The following is a 27,704-nucleotide window of genomic DNA, read 5'->3' on the forward strand; positions in this document are numbered from 1 at the left end:
GCACACAGGTCCCCATTGGTGCCACCTGGTTCTTCACCTGGATTCACAGAGTGACTGCCCTGCTGTCCCCTGCCCTGATGCCAGACCTGTCTGTGTGTCCACGGGTGGCTCCAGACCACGCAGCTTCAGTTTGCCACTTCCATGTGTTCCTGCCAGCCAGCGTCTGCCCCTCTTCTTTCTCTTTTTGAACTAGAGTCTCAAACATGGGCTGTTTCTTGAAGCGTCATCCATAAAGCAGCTTTCCCAAATTTGCCTGAACTTTCTAAACTGATTTGCACCCGAGATGAGACCAAGCGTGGGCACTGGCTGCACAGGGACATCGGGACTCGAGGGATTTTTTGGTGCGTGGGACCCTATGGGTCCTGCTTCTCCCTCTGCTCTGCTGATTATTTTTCAGCTTCAGCAGCTGTTTTGGGGCTCTTTACACCATTTCTGCTCCCTCTGCAGGTAAATCCATTAGTACCAAATCCTGCCTGACTCTGGAGGGGGGCAAGCACCCTGCTGTTGGCTCAGCTCTTCTTGGCCCCTATAGCCATGCACATATGCTATAGGGGATGCCATGCGGTGGGTGTGGCTCCTGTGGTGGGCAGGCTCTTTTATTTTCCTGGGAAAAGAGGAGCTGGGGTGTTGCGGGATGCTCGGGGCAGAGCTGGGTGCAGGAGTGTGGTGTCTGTGCCAGGTCTCTGGTTGGGACCCAGGGCCACTGTGGTTTGCACAGCTCTCGGGGTGCCAGGCACCAGTGCTGGGATGTGGGACATCCTGGTGGACTCATGAGATGGTGGCAAATGTCACTGTGAGCTGGGAGAGAATTCCAGCTAAAAACGGTGTTTGGGGACACACAGGGAGGTTCCCATCTCAGGGCTGCTGGTGCATCCCGGCTTCTGCATTCGCTTGACTGGGGGTGTCCTACTGGGTCCTTGTCACCCCGAAATCCTCATCCCTTCCTGCTGGCCATGGGGAGCTCCATCAGGCAATCGCACACTTCTACCCTATTTTTCCCTCCCTATCCCCAGCTCCACCATCCAACTGGGGAGGATAAATCAGCTCCCGAGACAGTGTGAAAACCCCGTCAGCCTGACAGAGGATGGTGCTTGGATCTGTTGGAGTTCAAAACCTCCTGTTTGGCGATGACACGCAGAAATAATCTCTCACTTGGCATCCGAGCAGCAGTTTGGGTTATTTGTTTGGGGTCGGCTGCTGGCTGTGAATAATAAGCTGCTACCGATGCTCTGTCTGCAAGTGTGTTTCGCCGAGTGAATGGACGGGCTCTAAAACCTGTTCTTTTGAACCAGATTAATCGCATTAGGCTTTGTCAATGCAAAAATTACCTCATCATTGGCACTGGCAGGTGGTGTAGAGCAGCAGACTTATTCAATATTTAAGAAAGCTGCATTGCAGAGCTGAGAAGGCTGGAGAAATAGGTTGCCTGTGTCAGTGTCTTTGGTGAAGACGATCCCTGCAGGCACCACCAAGTGCGAAATGTTGAGCTCACAGTAAAAAACCTGATTATTGCATGGAGAGTCTTTTAAAACGCTGAATTTTCTCTTTTCTACCCTGGTACGTTAAAGCCATGTGTTTGGGCAGCCCTGGGATGGTCTTGCTTTGCAGATGCTGGGGTGGTGGTGGTGATGTGGGTGGCTCTGGTGGCTTCGGGTCTTGCCTAGGGCACCCACCACCCCATGTCGCTCCCTGTGTCCATGGGGCAGGATGGGGGTCCTGCCGGGGGTGAGGGGCACCCACTGGCTTCTGATGCTGCATCTGCCAAATTTTGGGTGCTGGCGATGGGCCGGTGAATCAGCACCTCTTGGCTCAGAGCGAGCGGCGTCTGCGGGCAGGACGGCAGCGCCAGCAGCTCGGGGAGAGGCAGAGTGATTCATAGAAGACTTTCAACCCCTTTTTATTAAGGCATGATCAAATTCAGGGGCTCCGTCGTACCAAAGTAATGGAGCGGTGTGATTAGAGTCATGTGGCTCTTCCTTAAGGCCAGAAATTAAGACTTTGCTTCTATTCCTGGCTCTGCCCGGGACACGCCGTGTTCACGCCAGCGGGAGCTGCCGCCTCCATCCTCCCGACCTCTGCTTGCCATCGGGGAACCTTGAGCATCCAGTGCTGTGCGGGGACCAGAGGGACCTGGGGGAGCAGGTCCTGGGACCCTTTGGGGACAGCAAACATCTTGGCATCCTCTTGAGGTGGAATATTTCCATTTCATTAACTTAAAGGCTGCTGCACCCCATCGATCATGACTTGGATTGCCACGTCCTTTTGCTTGTGAACAAGGATTGGGTGGGGGCAAAAAGCCACCGAAAGCTGTTATTTTGTTCTTTACTGCACACTAAAAATGCAGAACCAAGCATTAGGACAAGCAAGAGTAGTTGCTGGAAGTAATGCAAAGTAGATGTTCAGAATCTATTATTTATAGGCGCAGGGAAAAGCTGGTGTATTCCTCCAGGAGCCGTCCCCGGGCTCTTCTCCATCCGCAACAAAGCAAAACGCCCGTGGCCTCGCTATTATTAGCAGAAAGTTCTAGTTGGGGGAAGGAGTTTTCCTTCCCACCAGCTGAAGTGCCAGTGATCGCTCTGCCCTCTTTGCTAGGAAAAATCAGGGATTTTCCCCTATTCTTTGCACATTTGGGGTGGCTGCTCCTGCTCTACATGACCTTGGGCAAATCACTTATTCACCTGCATCTCCCCAAAACTGGGTGCTGGCAAGAGGAACTGCCCTCCCAGGGCACCCCCTTAAATCTGCAGGGAACCTCATGAGACCCCCTGCTCCTGGTGGGGCCCCAAATCCCTGGCAGGAGTTTGCTGCTGCAGTGCAGATTGTGGGGATGTAAATGAACAATTTGCTTATTTAACTGACCTTGTCAATTAGAGCCTTCTGCTTTGGCACGGGAATAGTTGCTGTATGAAACAAGTGGAGCATTAATTACACCATGTGCTTCACTGTTTGGGTGGGGTTTTTTTTATTTGTATATATATATATATATATATATCTGTATTTTTGCAAGTTATCAGTGAAGCAAAGGTGAGCCTCAAATCTCTGCTGACACTTCAGGGAGTGATGGAGAAATGCCTGCAATGTTGCAGAGCAGAAAGTGGAGGATGTGATTTATAATTTTTCCCTTTTCTGGGAATGCTGCATGTTTTTCATGGCTTGGAGTCTGTGATTTTAGTGAGCCAGTTTTGCAAACTCCTGTTTTCCATCTTTTCCTCGGGACAACCTCCCCAGCTGGAGTTTTGCTGGGGGCTGGAGTTACTTTGTGCCCTGCAAAGGTGCATTTGCTGTGTTTGGGCTGAGCTCTGGTCTTGCCAGGATGCACTGGAATGTTAATGGCTTTGGTGCTGGGACCCGGCAGGACGTTGGTGGTTGAATGGTCCCTTCCAGCTGGGGAGGGATCTGGGGCAGCATCTTCCTGGTGCAGCAGGTTTGGGAGGATGGACGGTCCCTGGGCTGGGCGCAGCGCCGATGCTCGTGGGCCAGGCTCTGCAGAGGGTTTTGGGGTTTTACAGGCTTTTTTTTTTTTCAGCTCTGCTGCAGGCAGGAGTAAGCCATTCAAATGCAGGTGCTGCCAGCGATGCAGGCTGCTGCGGCAGGGGGGTCCTGGTGGGTACCCCATGCTTGCTCTGTGTGGGTGAACAACCCACAGATGGGAGATGGTTGAGCTCACAAGAACTTTGCCCATAGGCAGGGGGTCCTAACGAAGGGGCGATTCGTATCCTCCGCGTTGCCTGGTGCTCTCGTTAGTGCTGCAGCAAAGCTGAGCCCTTTGAGGATGGATTGCCTTTGCTCTTTTATTTCCATCTTACAGACTGTAACAAGAGGCTCGACCTGAGCTTCTCCCTGTGCCAGTGGTATCTCATGGGTGATGCTGTCCACAGACCCACGAGCTGCACCTGCTGCCCTTGGGGACCATCCCCAGGTGGTGACAGTGGCTCAGGGTTTGATTGCAGCATCCCCGGGCTGGGCAGGGGTGAAGGATTCTGCCCTTGGCTGGGGGACACTGGGGAACACTGTCCTGCCTGCACTGTTTTTTCCCCAAAAGAGACCATGGGACAGATGGATCCGTCCTGGCGTCGTGGGTGATGCTGCTTGGCATCAGCTCGGGCTTTGCTGTCCAGTCCCCATCCCTGTGCAATGAGTAGGGGGATAAATGAGTAGTGGGATAAATAAACACTCACGTTCTGAATTTTACATCAATTTGTTTCTTAATAAAAACCATCAGTTTTGCTGAAAGGGGAAGGGTTTGGACAGGTCCCTTTGTGGTGATTCCTGTGTCAAGATAAGTAGACAGAACATCACCTTTGGGTCCTGTTGCCACATCCTCCTTTGGTGCATCTCCAGGTTTCATTTTTGCAAAAACTTTAGCAAAGAAAAATGAAAGAGGAGGAGTTCTGATCCAGAGTGCCTGTGATTTTTGGGGAGGACAGCAAGATGTGTGGGGTTTTGGGGAGAAAGTTCCCTTGTTTGCAGCTTTTTCTCTGAAACAGAAGGATCCTCTTCCCTCCCAGCTCTGAAGCCTCATAATTAATGTGAGGTCAGGTATCTCATTAATCACATCTGTGCCGAGTGTGGCTGCATTGCCCTCCCTGGAGGGTGGTGGCTGTTGGCTCCTGCATCTCATGCACAACACCAAGACAGTGGCTCAAGTGACAATCCCGTTCCTCTCCCTGCTCTCGCTCCTCTTCATGCCAAAAATAAAGCCCTGCCCTGTATGATTTTGTGTTTTGGTTATTTTTTTTTAATCTGCAGCCTGGTGGAAAGCACCAGGTTCCCTTCATCAGCATCGCTGCCATCTGAGAGGAGCAAAGTGATTTTTGGCATTTGTCGGCAGAGCCATCGTTGTGCCCAAACTCGCTCCGCGAGTCCCCGCGTCCCCTCGGCGGCCGGCGATGACCGACGCAGTGGTGGGCGGCAGCTCTGACCGGTGGATGTGCCCCAGCGACAGGACTATGTCTCTCCGGGCCAGGTGAGAGGAGGGGACTGGGGCCACAGGGATGGAGCCGGGGAGGAGGAGGGTTCCCGGGGGTAGGAGGTGATGCCGGTGCAACCACCCCAGTTTCTCTTCTGGGGACACTGGGAATTGGGTTTACACCCATTGGATGGGGACATTTTGCCTCCTAAACCCCTTGAGAAGGGTTGGTGGGATGGACCCACGGGTGTCACGCACCCCTGTGCTGATGAGGAGCCTTATCTGTCTGTCCTGATGCCCTCCAACATATCTGCTGTGCTGAGCGATGCTGCAGGGCTCCGTCCCGGTGGGATGGGTGGTGGCAGCACCCATGGGTGTGGGGGCTGGTTTTGTGTGCCGGGATGATGCAGGGCTGGGAGTTGGCTGCTCTGCAATGCTTCAGGGGAGCAGCAGGGTCCATGGGGGGATGCACTGTTGGGGACCATCACCCTTGAGGTAGGGAGAGCTCTGGCTGAGCAGTTCCTGTCTCCTCTGTCTCCTAATCCTTGTCCCCTCTCTTTCTTTTGCCTCCCAGCAGCGAGAAGGAGCAGTAAGTATCTCACTTGTTTGGGTCTATTTGGCCTATTGCTCTTTACTTGCCACTCTGACTGTCTTGAGAGAACAGGAAAAACCTTGCCCTAGATGCAAGAAAAAAGCAATTAATTTGGAGAAGTTTTGCATGGGGTTTTAATGAATTTTAAGGCTTAAGACCATGAGAGTCTGCCCAGTCCAGGGGGAAAAGACCTAGGAAAGGTCTTTAGATGAGCAGAATAAGCGGGGGGAGGAGGGACATTTTTGTCTTTTGTATCCTTCGTTAGCATTGCCCCTTGGCCACCTGCTAATTTGCAGGGCTGAGTGGCAAATGTTACTGTGCCACCACATTACCGTGCCACCGGGTTAAAGTTGCCTGACACCCAGGCTGTGCTCACTGTGCAAGACGATCTTTGGAAATGGTGTTAAGAGAGGGAAAAACTCTCGTGTTTGATGAAATGTACCCCTAAAAATGCCATCGCTTCAGTACGGCAGCTCCCTGGCAAACCCAGCGTTACATGGTGCAAAAGCAACCACATCAGTTGATGCTTAACATGGAAATTATGAGAATATTTTTTAGAAGGAAATTGGTTTTCTCTGTATGAAACAAGTGTTTCTACATGAAACCCTCCTAAAAGGGAAATAAGAGCTTTGACTTGCTGGGTGGGGGGTGTTTGCAGGATTCCTCAGAGGTTGACGGGTATCGCACCCCATGTTCCCAAAGCTTGGGCACTGCTGCCTGGCTGTTGCACACACTCGTGCGTGCACATACGTGATCTGTGGCCAAACCCTGTTCCCCCTGTCCCTGCAGGGTCCCTGCCGGCTGGACAACACGGGGCGGCCAAGCCGATCGGCAGCGCAAGGGCGAGGAGCTGACGGACGAGGAGAAGGAGATCATCAACCGAGTCATCGCCCGGGCCGAGAAGATGGAGGAGATGGAGCAGGAGCGCATCGGGTACAACGGGGGTGGCACCGGTGACATGGGAACGCGGGGACCCTGGGTCTGGTGGTACCGGGGAAGCACGGGCTCTGGCTGTTCTCCCGCGCTGCACTGCAGTGCTTCTGAACCGAGCTGCAGGGGATCTTTTAGAGCTGGTGCTGGTCCTTGGCCAGGAGGAACCTGTGAGCAGGGGAAGGAGCTGCATGTTCTGGACCAAGAATTTATAGTCTCATTGATTTTTTGTTTGTTTGTTTGTTTGTTTTTCAAGTGGCTGCTGTTCTATCACTTTGCACAGCAGCAAGCAGCCTGTCCCCGGCTTTTGGAGAGAAGTGGAAGGACAGACTCGGGGTAGTGGTGATGAGAGAGCTGGGGTTGTTCAGCCTGGAGAAGAGAAGGCTCCAGTGAGACCTTATTGTGACCTTTCCGTACTTAAAGGGGACCATAAGAAAGATGGGGACAGACTTTTCAGCAGGGCCTGTTGGGTTAGGACAAGGGCTGATGGTTTTAAACTAAAGGAGGGAGATTCAGGCTGGACATGAGGAAGAAATTGTTGCCCCTGAGGGTGGTGAGAGCCTGGCCCTGGTTGCCCAGAGAGGTGGTGGATGAACCATCCCTGGAGACATCCCAGGCCAGGCTGGACGGGGCTCTGAGCAACCTGGGCTGGTGAAGATGTCCCTGATCATGCCAGGGGCTGGAGCTTTGGAGATCCCTTCAACCCAAACACTTCTATGATCTCATTCCAGACAGTGAAGCTGCTGCTGTTTGCCCAGTCCTGAGCACAGCCAACGCTGTAGCTCACCAAAAGGTGTTTTGTCTTGTTCTAGGAACATGGATGGATCCGTCAGCCCCTCCAGCCATGTGTCCTGGTGTTTAATCCCTCCTGCCACCCAGAAATGAGCTGAATAGGTCAGAGCAATGCTCAGGCTTGGGGCTGGCTGTGTGCTGGGACCAGCTCCCGGGGGATCTGGAGGTGTTGGTGCTGCCCAGCCACATCATAGTGGGCACCCACAGTCACTGGCGGGTGCTGCGGCGTTCCCAGCGTGGAGCAGAGGGCACCAAGTGCCCGCGTTTGCTTTTACTGCATCTCTATCCTGCCTGGGCAAAGGTGCCAGGTGAAGTAATACTCATAATTAGGTATTGACTTGCTGTACAGCTGGGAGTGGTTTTCCGGAGGGGATCTCCATAATCCCGTTTGTCAGGCATCCTGCCTTTTTTTCATTACAGAGGAGCATTTTCTTCTTGATGAGCTTAAGCACCGACTGCCTTTTTCTTTTTTTCCCTTGCAGGGAAAATACTCAGGCCCAGGCCGGAACCACACTTTTGAGGTTCCTTCCAGCCCCTTACATGCTGTGATTCTGTGATTCTTCTCCCTCAGAGAGTGTCAAGGCCCTTCTCATACCTTGGGTTCATCTTTGCTTAGCAAACAGGCACATGCAAAGCATAGCACCACAACCGGCGTTTTAATCCATCACCCTGGCTGTTTAATACCACCAAAATACAGTGTGTGCGTTCGCGATCCAGCGCAGGGTGCTCCAGCTGCAGCATGTGCTCTTCCTTGGTGGCTGCAGCCTGTTGCCTCCTAAGTGCTGGGTTTATTTGCTTCTTTTTAGAAATGCTTTGTTAGGAGCAGGTTTGCGAAGAGCTGAGGCTGTTTGTGCTGCCCAGGGCTCGGCAGGCGCCCCACGGTTGTGCTGCTCCCAGCTGGCATTGGTACAACATGCAACGCTTGCCTCTGCCGCCTTTCTGGCAGGAACCAGGTGAAAGCAGCTATGAATGGTGGTGATTCATTCCCGAAAAGTGCTTACAAACAGCATTTTCCCCGGCTTTTTGCACATGTACAACCTCGTAAGAATTATTCTCAAATGTGATGCTCTTCGGATCATCCTTAAATGAACTTCAGCAGTGGGGGAGAGATTTTATTTTGCATTGTGCATCCCTGCAGCTGTTTGCAAACCTGCAGAAACTCTCCCTTTTACCTTTGTTAGCTGAGTCGGAGGAGGTTTTCTCGTCCCCATTCATGAAAAAGCCGGGCAGAGGACTCCGTGCCGTACTCGGAGCGGAGCTGGCGGATGTGCAGGCGCAGCTGATTTTCCTCCTGCGAGGAGGCGTCGCCGGAGCTGTGCCAGCTCCTTTGTGTTTGTTGGCTGGCAGAACAAGAGCTGTAGGATGTGCAGCTGCAGAAATACGGGACAGCAGCTATATCAGTCTTGTACAGAACCACCCGTGCGGGAGATGCTCGGACATTATCCAGAATAGCTCCTTATATTAGAAAATAATCCGGGTTTGCCAGGCTGGCACCTCGCGGGGACACAGCAGTTGTGACTGTGTCCCTCAGTTGGACAGGCTGCTTTAGGGAGGCGCCCCGGAAAGCTGGATTTTCTGTGGTTTTCTGGGATATTCTATTCCTGTAAGAGGAAAAGAAGGAAAATCCATTACAAACCCGGTTTTTGGTTAGTATAAAGAATAGCTTGCGTGAATTGAATGTGCCTTCCCAAGGGGGAGCATGCAGTAGATACTTGGAGTTGTCTTCATAAGTGGATGGGTTGGAGGGATTGAGCTTCACAGATAATACCTGAGCAATCATGAAGTGCTGGCTGCAAATGGTCACCCTAGAGCCTTGGATTTCCTCCTGATTTAGTGTCCATCCATCTCCTCCTCCCTTCTCCTGCCCTCTCGTGTCCCCTCTGCTGCATCGCTCCATCCCATGAGCCCCTCAGCCTGGATAAGGGGGGAACAAATCGATGCTACTTGTCAAGAAGATGTTTGTGAAATTGGGCTTCGTGTCAAATCCAGCTCAAATTAATTTAGCCAAAGAGTATTTTTAGCACCAGGGGTGGATGGCAGCCCACGGGATACGTGCCCTGGATGCTGATGAGGATTGTAGGACAAGGGACACTTTGGTGTGTGTCGTCTTTTTTTGGCTGGGTCATTGTCTCATAGCACAGAGAAGGATAATAGGAGCTGAAATCATCTTATGCAGTGAGAGTGTGTTGGGTGTGACTTGATGAAGGACTTTACAGCTGCCAGGGGATTAGGATAATCCTTTTGAGGCAGTTCAGGGGCAAAGGGCTTGGAGGACGGCAGGGATGGAGCTGTTCTCATCCCTTCTCCCTCTCCGCTTGGCCTGGGCTGTGCTTGGGGGTGCCTGCGGGGCTCTGGTGATGCTCCAGCTGTGGTGATGCTCCAGCTGTGGCCCATGAGGAGCCAGTTCCTCCCAGCTGACACCAGAGCACCTGCAGGCACTAATTGGCTCTGTTATGTATCTGTAATTAGGTGCCATCAATCACCCACCGAGTCTGCTCTGCTGCCTAATGAGATCTGTTGTGCTCTTGGCATTGAAGAAAAGATCTTAACCTGCCCAAAGTTAGAAATTTCTGTTTCTGGAGAGCACCTTGTGGCACAGAGCTGGTTCTCCTGGGGCTGATGTGACAATCGCTCCTGGATCTGGCCATGCCCCTGCCTGGGTGCAGCTATTCCCTTCCCTCTAAAAGTGTTATGATTTGACTTTTAGGCCCCTCTAAAAGTGCAACGGTTTGACTGTCTCTCCCTGGGTTACAGTCCCTCACCTTTCCTCCAAGTGGACCAGCTATTGAGCAGGATTGCTTTTTAATTTGGCTGCTGATTGCTGGGATGACACATGCACAGTGCTGGAGCAGATGGCTGAAGTCACAGGGGATTAAGTCATTAACCTCAGTGGCAGGCAGCAGAGATGCTCTGTGGGGACCACAGGCTCATATTTTCCTCCTCGTGTTCGAACACCACCAAAATAAAAATAGGGGCCAGGAAGGGCAGGGTGGTTGCTGGAGGCAGACAAATGTCTCCTGAGCTGCCAGCTTCTAGAAGAGATTAAGTTAATTCATGGCCAGACGAACACTCCCGGGCTTCTGGAATTTTTATTTTATTTTATTTTTTCTTTATTTCCCCCTCAAAAAATCTACTCTCCTCTTTCTGAGACCGGGATGAGCCTGCACAATGACAACTCCCCTGTGACACATCACGGGAGGCAGCGAGCACCTGGAGGGATGCACTAGCATGGAACAGGACATGTGGAAATGCCCAAATCCCTCGGCCTCCTCAGGCATCTTCCCTCCGTAGCAGGGGCTCTCGGAGGAGGATGAGCTTCAAAAGTCGACCTCTGAAAGCTCAGAAGATGCTTTACCTTTAGTTACCTGTGCGCTTGTAAGGCAAGAAAATTGCTTCTAATTTTCTATCCTGATTTTAATTATGTGTTCTTTAATCTGTAGCTTGGCTTCTTGTCTCTTTTATACCATTAAAATTAGCCTTAATTTAATATTCAGCCCTTTAAGGCACATGATTTCCTCACAGAGCCAAGTCAGTGCTTAATTCTGGAGGCAGTTGTTGACCTCCTTTGTGTTTTACTTGCATTTTTTTGCCACATAAGTGGTGGCTGAGTCCATCCCCATTGGGCTGGGGGTGCTCTGGGTCAGGTCCTTCCTCACGGATCAGGTCCTGCTCCCACCCAGTGCAGCAGTTCATCATTTGCTGCACTAAATGTCCTCCTCAACGCCGTTTAAAACCCATTAGGCACATCTTTAGCCATTCATTTCTGCAGAGTGGCGATGAATATTTAAACACAACAAACTCTTTGGTGCCGGCCCTGCTGTTAAATCTTGTTTCCCGAGATCATCAGCACTTAACGCCGGTGACTCTCTGTCCCACCCTGGATTGTGCAAGAGAAAATGCTGTAGCAGGCGGGTTTCTATCCTACCCTATCCTACCCTATCCTACCCTATCCTACCCTATCCTACCCTATCCTACCCTATCCTACCCTATCCTACCCTATCCTACCCTATCCTACCCTATCCTACCCTATCCCTCAGCCCATTGAGCAGCCTTTGCCGTGTCCCTGTGGGACCCTCTGCCTGCCTGAAATCCCCGAGAAGGCCAGTGGTACCTGGGGTGCGTGAGGAAGAGTGTGGCCAGCAGGTTGAGGTTGGCTCTCCATCCTCCCCCTCTGCTCTGCCCTGGTGAGGCCTCATCTGCAGTACTGGGTCCAGTTCTGGGCTCCCAAGTTTAAGACAGACAAGGAATTACTGGAGAGAGTCCAGCAATGAGCTACAAAGATGCTGAGCGTCTTTCTGATGAGGAAAGGCTGGGAGTGCTGAGGCCGTTCAGCTGGAGAAGCTGCAAGAGTTCTTATCAATGTGATAAATATCTCAGGGTGGGTGTCAAGAGGATGGACCAGACTCCTTTCAGAGGTGCCCGATGATGGGATGAGGGGCGACAGGCACAGACTGAAACACAGGAGGTTCCCTCTGAATATGAGGAGAAACTTCTTTCCCTTGAGGTGCCAGAGCCTGGAACAGGCTGCCCAGAGCAGGTGTGAAGTCTACTTCTCCGGACCCAATCCTGTGCGATCTGCTCTGGTGACCCTGCTTTAGCAGGGGTTGGACTGGGTGATCTCCAGAGGTCCCTTCCAGCCCCAACCTATCTCTGATCCTGTGATATTCGCAGCTCTTCCTCCCAACACCAGCCCTTCCCCACCTGGCCATGGGCAGGAGCAGGCAGGGACAATGGGGCTGCTCATCTTTCTCTTCCAAACCATATTTCTGGGGCCAGGCAGACATTATATTATCGAGGGACTGTTTTATTACTGTTATCTCAGGTGCACGTTAAGCATTTCAGATATAGCGCATCAACCTGTTCTTATATCGTGCTTCCATCAGTGACTAATCCCAATTCCTCCGGCAGATGACGGATGCTCTCCCACTCCGTGGGGCATTACTCCTCTATATTTTTTTTTCCCTATTTTAACAATTTGAAGCAGATTTCCTGCTCTTTGAAGTCAGTCTTACAGAGGGATGGGCACTCTGAAGCGCCCATAATGATGAGGAAGATGTTGCTGTGGTCCTAGAGACGTGCAGGGGAGAGGGATGAATTGGATGGCTGGTTTATGGGCAATAAAAGTAAGAAACAAATTATATCTTGGGGAAAAGGGAGAGCAAAGCTTTTGGGAAGGCACCTAACTGGTTCCTGGGCAAGCTCAGAGCATCCCTCTGGTTACTGGGTAGTGACCAGCCCATGCGTGGAAGGTGGTGTTGGGTGAAATTAAAGAGAAATTTGGGCTTTTTGCTCACTTTGTTCAGGAGCTTCCCAGCCTGTGGGTCTCAGTGCAGTACCCCCTTGCCCAGGTCCTCTTTCTGCCAGATTCATGCCAGAACCTAAAAATTTCAATTTTTATACAGTCTTCTCAAGGCAGAGTTTGAATCAGGGGTAAAAAAAGCCCCATTTCTCTGGCTTGAATGGGTGTTTTAATTAGGCAAATATGCTTTGCTTGAAACTGGTGCCACAGGTGTGTGTACTGGCTGCTGAAGCATTTCCACTGGTTAAAAAAAAACCTCTTAAGGAGCCGCTTCTGGTAAATGAGAGACTTGGAAAGATTTTGCAGCAGCTGAATAATGAATCTCTTGAAATGCAAAGGCTTTTTTTTTTTTTTTTTCCTTTTGCTTTGATTGTGCCATTTGTTCTAGTTTCTATAATAAGTTTGTTGGGGCTTGCAGATTTCCATCTGGAAGCTGCTTCTCTTGGAGCAGAGCTCTTGCAGCACAGGGTGGGGGAATTGTGGAAGATCTGGGCTTGTACATGTGCTTCACTGGCAGGAAAATAGAGGTTCTGCTGCAGAAACATTTCCCTGCTTAGGTGGGAGCGATGTGCTGCGACAGAAGCTGGATGGTGTTGGTTACTTGCTGTTGGGGGCTTTTTTGTGGGGACCCTATGTTGCACATGGTGGGACGTGGGCTGGAAACAACTATGGTATGATGATGATGATTATTATTATTATTATTTTTAAATAAGTCTTTTCAGAACAGCTACTTTCCAGTTTCTAAATGGCATAATGCTCATTGCTGACTGAGTGTTAATGGGGTGATGCGACTCTTGAAATCACGGGGACCTCTGTGTTTGCAGCAGGGTCTCTTGGCTGTGGAGCTTGGGAAGGCATCACGGGCAGACGATGCTTTAGCAGCTGATTTATTCTGTAGGAAGAAATCACCCATGGATCGTCTGCACAGTATGGAGCAGATGCTTGGGGGCAGGGACAGACAGCCAGGAATAAAGTCGGAGCGGGGAGCTAGGCTCGCAGAGCATCCCTGTTAAGAGCAAAGTGGAAAGGCATTAGAGCACCTCGCTATGGCCTGAGAATGTTATTTTTCAACAAAAACTGTTTTGTTCAGGAAACAAACCAGCTCAGGCTGAGAACTAGAATTGCTGTGTTTAGAGAGCTGGTGGTTGTGTTGCTGCTGAAACTTCAGGCGATGACACCGAAGGAACTTGCAGGCTGGCCCGTCTGGTGACACCAGAGCTGTGAACACGGCGATTTCTCCCATCTGCTGGCTCTGTCTGGCTCCCTAGCCCAGTTTTCCCAGTCTGGCCCAGTCCAGCTTTCCCATCTGCTTGCTGGGAATGGGCTGCAGGTTCATTAATAACACTCTGGGGGCACCTCCACATCCCCAGCCCTGAGTGCCCAGGGAAATCAGCCCCTGCCTAGGTTGGGGTAGGAAATTCTCTGGTGGGTTTTAGCAGGGCCAGCGCCTTCCACCTCAATGAGTAGTTGTAATAATGTGGCTTTGATTGGATAACACACACCGGATCATGGAGCCGTGTCCCCGCTTTGGGCTGGATGAAGCGCTTTGACATGTTTCCATTGACCGCAGCGAGTCTCCAACAAATAGGTTGCACGTTCCACAATGCTTTATTTTTTTCCCTTCTTGCTGCTGTCCCTTTACCAAGCACCCACGTACAACACCATTACATTTCCACAGGGTGCCGGCTGCCCTGCAGACCAACCACAGCGGCCCCTGTGCTGAGGGGAGCTCAGATATTGCTTGTGAGCGATTCCGAGGTGCCGGCAGCCAAGCTGGCATAAACCTAAAGCTGTCATCAGCCATATACGAAAATGTCTTTTAAACATCGGGTGTTTTTTATGGCAGGCTTTGTCAGATTTGGGTCAGGCAGCGGATGCAGCCCCGCAGGCAAGGGGGCTGCGGTTCTCTCTGGTGGGCTTGGGTCTCCTCTTCCCTTTCTTCATTCCTTCTCCTTCCTCTCTGAATGGCATAAATAATGCATCCTTTTCTCCCTTCTAGTGCTATTTTTAGGGCCAGGATTCTGGGTTAACTGAGCATACAACTTGCTCTGGGGTGCTCGACAGGCAACTTGCTCCTGCTTTGCAAACTGCTTTTGCCTCTGCTATTTTTGTTTTCAGAAGCTGCTTAACTGTTTTTTTTTTTCACCTTTGCAGTAAGCAGATGTATTTTTACAACCTGTTCTCCAGGGGGCTTTTTGCATTTTACTCAAAGGGCTGATAATTTCCATAAAGTAAATTATATGCAATTGTTTTTTCTTAGAAAATGAGAAAACTAATTAATTTATCCAGTCCTCCTGCCAGAGCCCTTCCGAGATCTCCTTTCACAGCTCTTCCATGGGCAGTCGCTGGGACTGGGTGGAAAAGTTTCCATTTTGGGGGGGCAAAAAACCGCTTCACTGATGCCAAGCAGCTTTGTGCAAAGGTGTTAACTAGGATGGATTTTATGAATGTGTGTGTATGCAGGAGCTGTAGCAGTGTTGGTGGAAGTTAAGAGTCATGCAATATAAAGCTATAAGGGAATATAATACTTTGACATGTCCCCTGGGATGTGTCTTTTCCCCTGGTTGCTGGAAGAGGAGAGATTGCTGGAAACTACACCAGCGGCTGGACCAAAGGCAGCAGCTGCCCCGGGGAGCGGGACCCCGCGTCCCGGCTGTGACATCCCTGTCCCCTTTCCGCCAGGCGGCTGATGACCCGGCTGGAGGACATGCGCCGCAGCGTGCTGGGGGACGGGGTGAACCGCTGCATCCTCTGCGGGGAGCAGCTGGGGCCGCGGGGATCTGCCTGCGTTGTCTGTGAGGACTGCAAGAAGGTGAGACATCACCCCGCTGCAGCCCCCCGTGCCCACAAACCCTCCCCAGTGCCAGAATGAGCACCTTGATATTTGGGTGCGTGTCGATGTTTGTGCCCAGGTGACCAAGAGGCTACCAGCATCCTGGCTTGTGCCAGCACTGGTGTGGCCACCAGTACCAGGGCAGTGACCATCCCCTGAACTGGGCAGGGAGAGGCCAAACCTCGAATCCTGGCATCAGTTTTGGGTTCCTCATGCTGAGAAAGCCCTTGAGGTGCTGGAGCGAGTTGAGAGAAGGGAACGGAGCTGGGGAAGGGGCTGGAGCACAAGTGTGATGGGAGCGGCTGAGGGATCTGGGGGATTCAGCTGGAGAACAGGAGCTGAGGGGAGACCTTCTGATCTCTGAACTGCCTGAAAGGAGCTTGGAGCCAGGGGGGTCGGGCTCTGCTCCCCAGGAACAAGCGCCAGGAGCAGAGGAAACGGCGTCAAGTTGCACCAGGGGAGGTTGAGGTTGGATCTTGGAACAATTTCTTCCCCAAAGGGCTGTGGGGCATTGGAACAGGCTGCCCATGGCAGTGCTGGAGTCACCATCCCTGGTGGGGCTGAACAGACGGAGATGAGGTTCTCAGGGACATGGGTCAGTGCCCGGGGTGAGTTAACAGTTGGACTTGATGATCTTGGGGGTCTTTTCCAGGCAAAATTATTGTATTCTATGATTACCCAGCATCCCTCTGCACATGGCACATCCTGCAGTCTCTGATGCTTGTACTGGGAGAGCTCTCATTAACTGTCTCTCATTAATCTCACACTCCTGAGGAGTGATGCTGGTGCAGTGGGACCTTTCAGTTCCCGCTGCCACCTGATGCTTTGCATTTTTTGTTTTCCCCACAGAATGTCTGCACCAAGTGCGGGGTGGAGAGCACCAACAGCCGGCCCCACGCCATCTGGCTCTGCAAGATATGCAGTGAGCAGCGGGAGGTGAGCGTGGTACCCAGCTTTTCCTCGTGTGGGAGTGGGGACATGGTCCCTGTCCCCACCCCAGACCTCTGAGATGGGACCAGCTCCAGGCTGGGTGATGCTCTCAGGGACTTCCAGCCTGTCCCCACTGAACCTCACCCAGTTGCTTGAGCCTGGTTCTTATAGGATGATCTTGGGTTTTAGATAAAATGTCACTTTTTTTTTCCTCAAAAGCAAAGTCTTGGGGTTGAAGAGGCTGTTGTGTGCAGAGGTTGGTTCCCTGCCACCTACAGTGTGCAAAAGTCAAAGAGTCAATTAATGGACAGGGTGGGCAGTGGGGTGCTGGGGGGGGTTCACATCCTCAGTGTTGTCTGCTGGAGGCAGACCCCGGTGACACGGGGATGAAGGCTGCCTGGTCTGCACCCAGCATCCCCCCCCGACACGGGTGCCACCCCATTTCCTGCACCCCCAGGTGTGGAAACGCTCTGGTGCCTGGTTCTTCAAGGGTTTGCCCAAGCAAGTCCTGCCCCAGCCGATGCCCATCGGCAAGAACAAGGGACCCCAAGCCCTGAGCGAGCCCAGCCCGTCGGAGCCGCCCACCCAGGACCCGAAACTCCCCTCCCGTGCACCCACCCGAGGTAGGTGACAGCGGGTGCTGACCCTGTCCCTCTGTTCAAGGGGCAGGGGTTCCACCAGCGAGGTGCTGGGTCACCTCCCTGCTGTCTGCAAGGGCAACCCTTAGCAGAAAGGATTCATGTAGCTTCTGCCTGTGTTCTAAAGGGCACAGAAATTTCCCTGTGGAGGCTTCCTCAGGGCTCTCCAGGTCAGGATGGGTTTTGCAGGGACATCCCCGAGCATCCCCAGCCCCGGATGGGGATCCGGGGTGCCCAGCTGGGACTTTGGGCAGTGCCTGAGAATGAACACGGTGATGCAGAAGACTAGAAAACAATAAGAATAAATAAGGAAATGTGGGGAAGGAGTGTTGGCACAGCCCCAAGTTGGTGTTGGTGGGATGGGTGGGCTGCAGCTTCACCCCTTCTTGCTCTGTTTGTGCCCCCCAAGGCCAGGCGGATGCCGGGCCCCCGGCTGAGCAGGACTCTGACGGTAAGCACTGGCATTATGCCCTCCCCTGTGCTGCTGCCTGGGTGCTGAGCTCCCTCTCTCCCTCCTCCTGTCCCCATGGGTTGTTCCTGTGGGAGCTGGCAGCGGCAAGACCTCTTCTTGCTGCTGCCACCCACCACACAGGGACCGAGTTATTCTGGGGCTTCCTCACCTCCTGCACACGCCTGGGCTGAAATGCTGCAATTTCGAGCAGCTGAGCAGAGTGCTGAGTAGAATTACCGCCATAGGTGACATTTCCTGATGCTGATTGACGGGTGTTTTTCTAGTTATTTAATGGCAGTCCTTAGAAAACCTCATGTGGAAACTTTTTAGGAGGCTCATGGGGGGCTTGTGCGTGTCGGCGAGGGGTGGAGCAGGGGAGCTGCTCTGTTCATGGTGGGTTTTCCCCGCCGAAGCTCCTGGTGCCGGTGCCCTGTGCCCAGCCTTGAGTTAATTTTTACTAATAACCCTCATTTTCACAGTTCAGCATTGGTGTGCCAAGGCGATGAGATTACCTGATCATCCTCCAGCACCAGCTGCTCCCGCCTGGGCAATGATGAGGCTGGGAGCAGCTCAGTGCCTGCAAACTCTCCTCTTGCTCTCCTCTTCCTCGCTGTGTGGCGAAGGCAGCAAGGGGCTGAGGACACAACCAGCTGTGCCTGGTTATGCCGAGTGATGATCTTGATCTTCCCTTGCAGCCACAGTTGGGGAAACTACTTAATTAAGACTCTTTAATAGCGATGGTTGCTGGTGCTGTTACACTTCCTGGCCCAAACCAAGGCTTGTTTTACAAAGCCAGCAGCTCGCCCGCACACCAGGGAGGCTTTGCCAGGCTCTGCAGGTCCCTCCTGACCTTCGGCATGCTTGCGACATGCCTGTGATTGTCCTAAAGTTCCCTTGGAAAAATATTTCTTGTGTTTCTGTTTCTGCACCACGAGGCTCCTGGTCGTGGATGCTCGTTTCCCTTCCTCCCTCCCTCCTCTTCAGCATCGTGGCATTTTCGCCCCCTCTCCTCATCCCCACCTGCAATCTGTTGCGTTTTGCTTTATCCTTGTGCCCAGTGACCCTGAGAGCGCAGCCAAGGATAAACATCCCATTTATGTCACAGCAAAGATTTATCCCTGGCGTCTTCGGCACAAGCCAGGTGAGCACTGAGGCATTTTTCTGTCGCATCTGTGGGTTGCAATTCATCACCATGAAGCAACCCCGGCACCCTGGTGTGTGCGGCTGGGATTTATCTGCTGGGACGGATGGATGAAGAGACACAGGCAGCTGTCACCCTTGTCTCGCTAATAAATGGAAGATGATCAGCAAAAAGAAAATGTGATCCCTCTCCCCCAGGCTCCATGGAGCTGCGATGCCGTTAGGGTTTGATGGGCACTGATGGACACCTCTGTCCTTGTTTTCCTGTGGGGCCCTCCTGTCCCCTGGTGTCCCCATGGTTTGCCGTGTCCTTTGGGCTTTCCCAACCAGCCTGTGCAGGTTGGATGGTGCAGAGCAGCATCTGGGCATGATACTGCAGCGGCCGTACCCATCCTCATCTTCCTCCTGCTGACACCCAGGCTGGCCATCACCCAAGCAGCTCCTCTCGGGGCCACCTTTGGGGACAGACGGGTCCTCACTGCTGCCTGTGTCGCTCTCCCTGCAGGCAGCAGCGCCCGGGGGAGCTCCACGGTGCCCGGCCGCAAGCCGGCCGAAGGCAGAGCAGGTCCCTGCGGCAGCGAAAACGCCAGTGGGGACATGGACAGCCACGACTACGCCACCGAGAGCGGGGTCAGCAGGAGCCCTGGTGAGACCTGCACTTCTGCATGCTTGTCCACGCTTGTGAATGCTTCTGTGTGTTTAGGAGGAGAGGGCTGGGGGTGCACAAAGCTGGCAGCTGTACCAGCGTGGTCTCTGCTCAACATGCAGCACTCATTGGTGCTGAGGGATTTCACATTGCAGAGCACCAGCACCTGCTGGTTTATGCTGCTCTGTGGGGTTTGGTGCTGGGGGGCTCTGGGGTGTTGGTGGGACTGTGGAGAGTCCTGGAGAGGGATCTCTGATCCCCTCTCTGCTTGTGGGGAGGAGAGGCAGGACCCTGCTGTGCTTTTCCCAGCAAAGGTGCATCCTATGACCTATGGAAGGATGTGAATTTGAAAAGCTTCATGTACAATGTGAGAGCTGCAGGTGAAAAAAGAAGCAGGCTCAGTGCAAGCCAGGCCAATTTTAAGCAGAGATGAAATGCAACCACATTGGGACCCCAAATAAAGGCATGTTTCGTGCTGCTGTGCCCCATGAGGTGCTGCCAAAGGAGCAGGCGTGGGCCAACCCTGCCTGTGGGAGCTGCGTTTTGCTGGCAGGGGCCGAGCTGGGGATGTTGTTTGTATTTCATGAGAATCTGATGTGCTCTGAGCCATTGTAAATTTATGTTTTATTTAATTTTTTTGTAAATATTGCTGATTCTCCTCTCTCCTTGCAGGCGTGAAGAGGACCAACTCCCTGCAAGCCTCGCGGCCACCTCCACCAGCCGCTGCCAGTCCAGCTCCTGGTCCAGCAGCACCTGCAGGTAGGATGAGATGGGGATGTGGCCAGGATGCTCCATCCCTCTGGGGGTGAACATCCCAAAGAGAGACCCTCCTTCTCGGGCCAGTGCTGGGGTGGGAAAGGGATGGAGAGCATCACTCAGGTGAATGCTCCAGTAAAGCTCCATCTGTCCCCAGTGCCACCAGCAGCGGGAAGACCAGGTCCTGGGGCGGCTGGCCGGTTCCCAGAGAGACAAGGTAAAATCCACCTGCCTGCAAGGGGCTGGGGGGCAGCGGCTGGCGGGGGCTAATGGGGTCCCTCCCACAGCGAGCCCACCGCTGGGACCCCCAGAGCCAGTCCGCGCCACCGCCAGGGAGGAGCGAGGAGGGGGCTACACCGTGCCCCCCACCAGAGAGGAGCGGCCAGCTCGGCAGCCCCCCACCTTCTCACAGCCCCCCGCCATCCCGCAGACCCCTGCCGTCCCCCCGGCACCGGCTGCCCCACCACGGCAGCCACCCCAGGAGGAAGAGGAGGAGGATGCCAACAGCTACGACTCTGATGAAGGCAGTATGTATCTGGCCAGAGTGTTTCTGTTTGGCTAAACTGGGATTTTGGGGAGGTGGTTGCTGCAGAACTGTCACTCGCACCATAAGGTTGGGGGTCCCTGGCAAGGAAAGCCCACAGGGAACACTGCTTTTACATTTGAACTGCAAATCTTTCTAATTATTACTAATCAGGGTCGGTTAAACACAGTTACTGGCTGGGGTTTTAATGAGGTCTTAGTTCCAACTGTTTCTTCTCTACCTGGCTGGCAGCGACGCTGGGAGCTCTGGAGTTCAGCCTGCTCTATGACCAGGAGAACAGCTCCCTGCACTGCACCCTCATCAAGGCCAAAGTAAGTGGTCTGTCCCCTTTTCCCCTTTTTTTCACTGATTGAAGTCTGGCTGGCTTCCAGCTAGGAAGGTCTGTGGGATTCTTCCTCGAGTGAACCCGATTTTTCAGCACATCGTGGTAATCCATGCCTGCTGGGAGCAGAGAACAAGGATGCTCGTCTTGTTGGAGACATCTTCTCTTGACTGAGTTGCTTCGTGGGTGGCTTGTCCCTCTTCCCTGCCTCTGCTTGAGGAGCATTCATGCCCATGTTTTACTTATTCTCTTTTAGGGCTTAAAACCAATGGACTCAAATGGCCTGGCAGATCCTTACGTCAAGCTGCACCTCTTGCCTGGAGCCAGCAAGGTGAGGCTTTGCCTGGTTTGGGTGCATTTGGGGCTGGAGATGGAGCAGAGATTTCTGCTTATAGGTTTATTTTGTGTGCAGGGGCTTTTATGGTCTTGTGTAGAGTAAATCAAAGTGTCGTGATCTTGGGAAGTGCTTTGATTTCTATTGCTCTCTTGTTTGCCGATCTTTTAAATTTTTTGTTGTGCACATGTGTTTGTGAAAGACACATGAACAAGTGACAGAGTTCCTCATTTCCCAAGCTGTCACCTCCTTTAGAACCATGAGAGCTGTTACCCAAGCCCTACACAGCCTCCCCTGTGCAACTTCTTGTACAAGTGTCCTTGAGCGATTAGACCCCAGACAGTGAAAACAGCCAGGTGGTGACAGCTGTCCTGGCCACAGCAGGTGACAGAGTCCCCAGTGCTGGCATAAAGGTCCATGTTGTCAGGTTGGTGATGCTCACCTGGGTTGATGGCTCGCCGGTGCGACAGCCTCAGCAGGCAGTGGTGACATCCTGCAGAGTCCTCCGTGCCCTGGTCAAACCACCTCTTGTGAGCCACAGATGATGGAATATCTCATTTAGACTCTGCTGGGAGCCTAAATTTAGGGGGAGAGGAGTCCAGGGGTGTAATTGCGCTGTGTTTTGCTCTGATGCTACAGTCAAATAAGCTGAGAACGAAGACTCTGCGCAACACCCGTAACCCGGTGTGGAACGAGACCCTGGTGTACCACGGCATCACGGACGAGGACATGCAACGGAAAACCCTCAGGCGAGTAGAGGAGCTGGGGTGTCCCCTGGTGAGATGGGGGCTGGGGGTGTCCTCACACAGGGCATTGAAAGGCAGCCTTGGGAGGGCAGCAAAGTGTAGGTGTTGATGGAGCATCTGGAAATGCAGAGTTTCTGGTCAAAATCAACATCCTCCAAAAAACATGCTGATTTTGATGGTCTTTTTTAAAAGCGGGGGGGGGAAAGGCATTTTGACCCTATCATTTAATATTAAGTGATTGGCATTAGTGTTATCAGCACAGAGATTTGTGTATTGCATATCTGCGCATGATATTTGACAGTGTCTCAGCAAAACATTTAGATGTCTCTCAAATTTTTGGCATTTCATTCCTACAAGAAATGTTCACGTTTTGATTTCTTGCCCCATCACAGGGCACATATTAAAAATGCTGGCTTTTTTCTGGCAAAAGAGAAGTTCGGTTTTCTGACCGCTTTTGATCAGAGGAGAGCCAGATGGATGGGAGCTTTGATGGTGCTTTGCTGTGTCCACCTTGCAGGAGTGGGTTTGTGCTGTGGAGCCAGGTCCTGCTCCAGCCTGGTTGACATTCACCTTTCTTGTTCCATTCAGGATTTCTGTGTGTGATGAAGACAAATTTGGCCACAATGAATTTATTGGAGAAACTAGAGTTTCCTTGAAAAAACTCAAAGCAAATCAGAAAAAGAATTTCAACATCTGCTTGGAGAGAGTGATACCAGTGAGTTTGTGACGTTTCTTTCTACTGTTAATGTCATGGTTGCCAACAAATGGTGAGTGGTGAGCTTGGAGCTGGAACCAGCCAAGAGCTGCAGGTGCCTGACTTCACTGGCATCTTTAGGAGTTGGATTCCAACCCATGATGTGACATGTCAAGGCCAGGAGACAAAAGCATAGTTGGAATCCAGGGGAAGTGACTCCAGAAGTCACTCACGGCAATCTCTCTTTTTCTCTTCCCCATCCAAGATGAAACGTGCTGGAACGACCGGCTCATCCCGTGGGATGGCACTGTATGAAGAGGAGGTAAGAATCCTTGGAGGATTACATGCTCTGTGCACACTCCACCTATTACCTCTCATGAACAAGCCCCTTTCCCACACCCTTCCATGAGGACAGAAGGTTCCCTTGTATCCACCTCGTCCCATCTGCTCTGCAGTTGACGATCTTCCTTGCTCAGCTCGTGTTCCCATCTCCTTCTCGCTCTCTACAACTCCCTGAAAGGAGGTTGTAGCATGGAGGGTGTTGGTCTCTTCTCCCATGTAACAAGTGATTGAATGAGAGGAAACAGCCTCAAGTTGCACCAGGGGAGGTTGAGGTTGGATCTTGGGAACAATTTCTTCCTGGAAATGGCTGTCGGGCATTGGAACAGGCTGCCCAGGGCAGTGCTGGAGTCACCATCCCTGGAGGGGCTGAACAGACAAGAGATAAGCTTCTCAGGGACATGGGTTAGTGCCAGAGTTAGATTAATGGTTGGACTTGATGGGGGTCTCTTCCAGCCAAAATGATTCTATGATCTCTGGTGGCTTCCTCTTGCAGGTAGATCGTGGTGGGGACATAGAGGAGCGTGGGAAGATCCTGGTGTCCCTCATGTACAGCACCCAGCAGGGCGGTTTGATCGTCGGCATAGTGCGCTGTGTGCATTTAGCAGCCATGGACGCCAACGGTTACTCGGACCCTTTTGTGAAGCTGTAAGCAGGTGCTGGGGTGGGCATAGGGAGGTCACGCATGGTCCTGGGGCCACGCATTGTCCTCCGGCAGGAGCTGGTGCTCTTAGAGCTCCTTCCAAAACCCCTGGGAAGTCCAGTGCTCTGCACAAAGCAGGTCTCTATGGTTCCCTGTGTTTCATCTGACAATCCGGGGGGCGGGGGGAGGGAAGAGTATTGAGGATTTTCCTCATTTTACATTTATTTTAAATAATCTTAGAAGGTGGGGAAACTGGCTGACCCATTATTTGCCTTAAATATGTCCAGGTGTTTTTTTCTAGCCCCAAACCTCACTTTTTTTAGCTTATAACTCGCCCTGTTCTTGGACTTGCATTTTGAGCTGTTTTCTGTTGCCCCCAGGTGGCTGAAGCCTGACATGGGAAAAAAGGCCAAGCACAAGACACAGATCAAGAAGAAAACATTGAATCCCGAGTTTAATGAAGTAAGGCTGGATCTATATTTTTATATTATTAAATCAACTTAGCTAATTACTGTGTTGTGCAGGGGAGGGTGGAAGACAAACTCTCCATTAGTGTATTTTAAATGTCCTCTCACTGGATTTTGAATTCAGGCTGTACAGACAGATCATTTGCAATTCCTTACCTGCCGCTTTCCAGGAGTGTTTTCCTGGAATGCTGGAGTGATGTGGGTGTTCTCCTTCTGCAGGAGTTCTTCTATGATATCAAACACAGTGACCTGGCCAAGAAATCACTGGACATTTCTGTCTGGGATTACGACATTGGGAAATCGAATGATTACATTGGTGAGCTGCAAGTCTTGGTGCTCTGGTTTTGGTGCCCTATATTTTGCTGTCTGGATGGGAGGGACATGTGGGTCCCCCACCCTGTGGGGAACCTCAGGTGGGACCACACAGGTTGGTTGGGTGCTTGTATCAGGCCATCAAATACCCAGCGTACTGCCCCTCTCCCACATCTCATGGTGTCTTCTGTGCAGCTCCAGTTGTTTCCACCACATTTTAGATCCAGGAGGTGGAGAGGAATGGCCCAAATGTGGGATCTGTCCCGGTAGAAATGGTTTTCTGGAACATCAGCATCATCTCTAAATATGATGTCTCTTCTCCCTCTCTTCCAGGGGGCTGCCAGCTTGGCATTACGGCTAAGGGAGAGCGCTTGAAACACTGGTATGAATGTCTGAAGAACAAGGACAAGAAGATCGAACGCTGGCACACCCTCCAGAATGAGAACCATGTTGCCAGTGATTAAAGGGAGCTGCTGCCCTGTCCTATGCCAAGCCCCTGTAGATCCCTGATGTCTGTCTTCCAGCACAGCCATGCCCTGCTCCATACCGCTGGTCCTGGGGCAGCAACGCTCCTCTGCCTCCTCCAAGCATCCTCCGCACCTTCACCTCCGCCTGAAAACTAACCCACATCTTTTCTATTCACTTCCTTTGGTTTGGAGTATTTTTTTTTTGAAGGGGGAGTGTCATTGGATTATCCTGGTGTGTAATATTTGCCAAGCAATAGTTATCCTCCGACTGTTCCTCTTTCTCACTAGTCTCACACGCGCCGTGATAGCCGTCCTGTTGTGTGCGTGATGCTCCGTGTCCCTCCAGCCTCGTCCCATTGCCACCAGCTCGTGGCTCCTTCCTCTCCCAGTGGGACACGTGGCCACCGGCGCGGCCGTGCTCTGCTCTGGTGTGGGGGGGTTCCAGCGCTGGTGTTGGAGCATCGGCCCGTTCTGCTTGTGTGATATCAATACCTCAGTTGCAATAATGAAAAAAAGCTGTTTGGCTTTGGTGTGGGTCGTGAGCGTAGCCTGGTGTCTGTGTTGTTGTGATTAGGCTAAAGACTGCATCACCGATGTAATCATGTGAGTCCTGCTTGAGCTTTAGTTTGGTACATTTGAGCAATATTGTGGTATGTCCTTTGCTGAGGAGATCCATCAATGATACAGTAATGATAACGAGAAATAGAGAGCTGCTCCATGCTCGTGGGGAGACAGAGATCTGGAGTTTGTGTTTATTTCCAGCCGCCACATGCGGTTTCTCTTGCTTGAGGAGCTCGCAGGCTCCGTTGCTGTAGGAGGACGCCCGTGTTTCACGCTTGTGACTACCTCCTCTTCACAGCCTGGCCACGCAGGAGTGATGAGCTGAACCCTGAGGACGGTCCCTGGGCCCCCTCAGATGACCCTTTCTGCTGCCAGCCCTTTGCTGTACCCCACGCAGGAGGGAAGCCAAGGGAGAAGATATTTCCCACCAACTAGGTGGTGTGTGCAAAGACTGTTGCTTTAAAATACTGCAAACACTGGAATTAGCTGGAACAGTTAGAGGTCTTCCAACTTTGGGTTGTCTCTCTTTTTTTCTTTTTTTTTTTTTTTTTTTCTTAAAATTTCCACAAGAACTGTTGTCTTCAACAACTTGCGCTTTAATGATTGTCTGGCGGTGTTTTATTTGTTACCGATAGCAGGAGAGTCACGATGCCCTCAGACTGATCCTGATCAGGTTTGGCACCATTTGCTGTCTCTGGACAAGCTCAAGCATAGCTATGTCGATAGCAGCACTATAAGCACTACTGGAATATATCGTGGGTCAGCTACACGCTGCGCATGTTGTACGAAACCTGAACCCCAGCCCCTTTGGGTCACACTCTTGTCCCACGATATCCCTTGCAACCACTGCTGTAGTCTGCTGGTGTGCTGTCCTGTGCTGTGTTCTCAATTCAGCTGTACTGAAGAGCTCTTTCTTTTGAATTGGATGAGTTATTTTCCTATTCTTGCTATTATTCTTTTTTTAAGTTATTTTTTCCCTTGCCCTTTCCCCTGGAGAATTTGCTCTGACTTGCAGTGAGCATCCCTGCCGGGCTGTGGTTTCTGCAGCAATGCCCATGTCTCAGTGTGATGAGAACCTCTATACGCCCAGCGATGCTGCTGCCATGGAGCAGCCCAGCCCCGACTCAGGGCTGGCACATCCAAGGAGCTCAGCTTTCCTGGGCGCTCCTTGTAGCCACCTTGGGCCACAGACGGGAAAAGCAAACCTCAACCAGCCTGGGCATCCTTGTCCATCACCCCAGACTCTGCCTTGTGGCATTGCCATGGGGATGGGAGCTGTTCGGGGCACAATGCATGAAGAGTGCAATGGGAGAGAATGCTCCAAAAATAGCTTCCCCCTCCCTTTCCTGCAGTTCTCAACTCTGCACCAGTAAGTGCAACATCCCAGAGCCCCCGAGCCATGCTGCCCACAGCACAGGCCATCCAAAGGACCCAGGCTGGACCAACCTGGTTCTTTAGGGTCCTTTCCCTCTGTGTCTGGTGCTGCAGAGATGGTTCAGCTGTAGGATGCTGCCCTCATCCCTTCCAGAGTGATGGACCTGCCCAAACCCTTTGCATGGCCCTTACCTGTATCTCTTGGAGCAGCAGTTGGGCACAGCACGTTTCTGAGCTGTGCTGGGGATGAAATTACCTTTAAAAAAGAAAGAGGAAAAAAAAATTCTGAGCAATTCCTTAATTTATTCCAGACCTGCAGCAGTCCAGCCTCCTTTGTGTGTGCAGAACAATTAAATTCAGGTTGCCTTTACCTATGTCTTGTATTGACATTCTCTGCTCAGCCTGCTTTTCCTTCAGACAAACAATTCTCAAATCATCTCTTTGCACCCATAAAGTGCAACTTGCCAATTCCCCTCTTGGTATTGTGCAAGCCACAGTTCTCATCTCCATTTGCCACCCTCTTTTGAGTTTTTCTGATGGTAATTTCTGCCCTGAATGACTTTGTTGTAAATAAAGCATGCACATATGGATTGGGAATGGTGCAAAAAACAAAAAAGCCTCTTCTACTGCTGTTTGCATTCAAACTTGCATGCAGTGATTTTACAGCAAAATATCAGTTTACAACTATTAAGAGAAACAGAAAATGTTACACAGGAACTAGAAATACTCCAGTCTTCCGCTGCATGCAGCACAACATCCTCTCTCGATGTGGTATCTAATAAAGTGAGACTATTGGAAAAGAACAAAAAAAAAAAGCCATGGTGTTTTTTTGGCTTGTTTAATTCCCTGTGGAAATTCCTGCGTGGGCTGGTGGGGGTGGGTGGTTGTCCTGGTGGTGGGAATTTGCAGTGGGTTTGGGAACACTGGCAAGTTGCATTGGCTTCAGGAGGTTGAGGGGGAGTTTGGGATGGTGGGTGCAGCCGCT

At 51.8% G+C, this 27,704-nt stretch overlaps 1 protein-coding gene across 6 annotated transcripts in view; it reads left to right on the forward strand.

Moving 5' to 3' along the window:
- The window catches only part of RPH3A (rabphilin 3A), a 37,622-nt gene extending 10,227 nt beyond the window's left edge, over positions 1-27,395 (forward strand). For 2 of the 6 annotated variants that reach the window (XM_065033538.1, XM_065033537.1), the window contains exons 2-21: positions 4,750-4,966; positions 5,484-5,498; positions 6,291-6,434; positions 15,205-15,334; positions 16,205-16,291; positions 16,743-16,908; positions 17,333-17,374; positions 19,020-19,160; positions 19,833-19,919; positions 20,074-20,133; positions 20,204-20,443; positions 20,692-20,771; positions 21,039-21,113; positions 21,756-21,865; positions 22,451-22,577; positions 22,822-22,878; positions 23,392-23,543; positions 23,919-24,000; positions 24,225-24,321; positions 24,651-27,395. In XM_065033538.1, the coding sequence (XP_064889610.1) occupies positions 4,890-4,966; positions 5,484-5,498; positions 6,291-6,434; positions 15,205-15,334; positions 16,205-16,291; positions 16,743-16,908; positions 17,333-17,374; positions 19,020-19,160; positions 19,833-19,919; positions 20,074-20,133; positions 20,204-20,443; positions 20,692-20,771; positions 21,039-21,113; positions 21,756-21,865; positions 22,451-22,577; positions 22,822-22,878; positions 23,392-23,543; positions 23,919-24,000; positions 24,225-24,321; positions 24,651-24,781 (2,100 nt within the window). In that variant the 5' untranslated portion in view covers positions 4,750-4,889 and the 3' untranslated portion in view covers positions 24,782-27,395. The remainder of the gene's footprint in view (positions 1-4,749; positions 4,967-5,483; positions 5,499-6,290; positions 6,435-15,204; positions 15,335-16,204; positions 16,292-16,742; positions 16,909-17,332; positions 17,375-19,019; positions 19,161-19,832; positions 19,920-20,073; positions 20,134-20,203; positions 20,444-20,691; positions 20,772-21,038; positions 21,114-21,755; positions 21,866-22,450; positions 22,578-22,821; positions 22,879-23,391; positions 23,544-23,918; positions 24,001-24,224; positions 24,322-24,650) is intronic. The other 4 variants (XM_065033539.1, XM_065033534.1, XM_065033535.1 and 1 more) reach the window with 3 other exon arrangements.
- The last annotated feature ends 309 nt before the right edge of the window (positions 27,396-27,704 follow it).

This window comes from Columba livia, chromosome 17, assembly GCF_036013475.1.
Source record: "Columba livia isolate bColLiv1 breed racing homer chromosome 17, bColLiv1.pat.W.v2, whole genome shotgun sequence".
NCBI classification, from domain to species: domain Eukaryota; kingdom Metazoa; phylum Chordata; class Aves; order Columbiformes; family Columbidae; genus Columba; species Columba livia.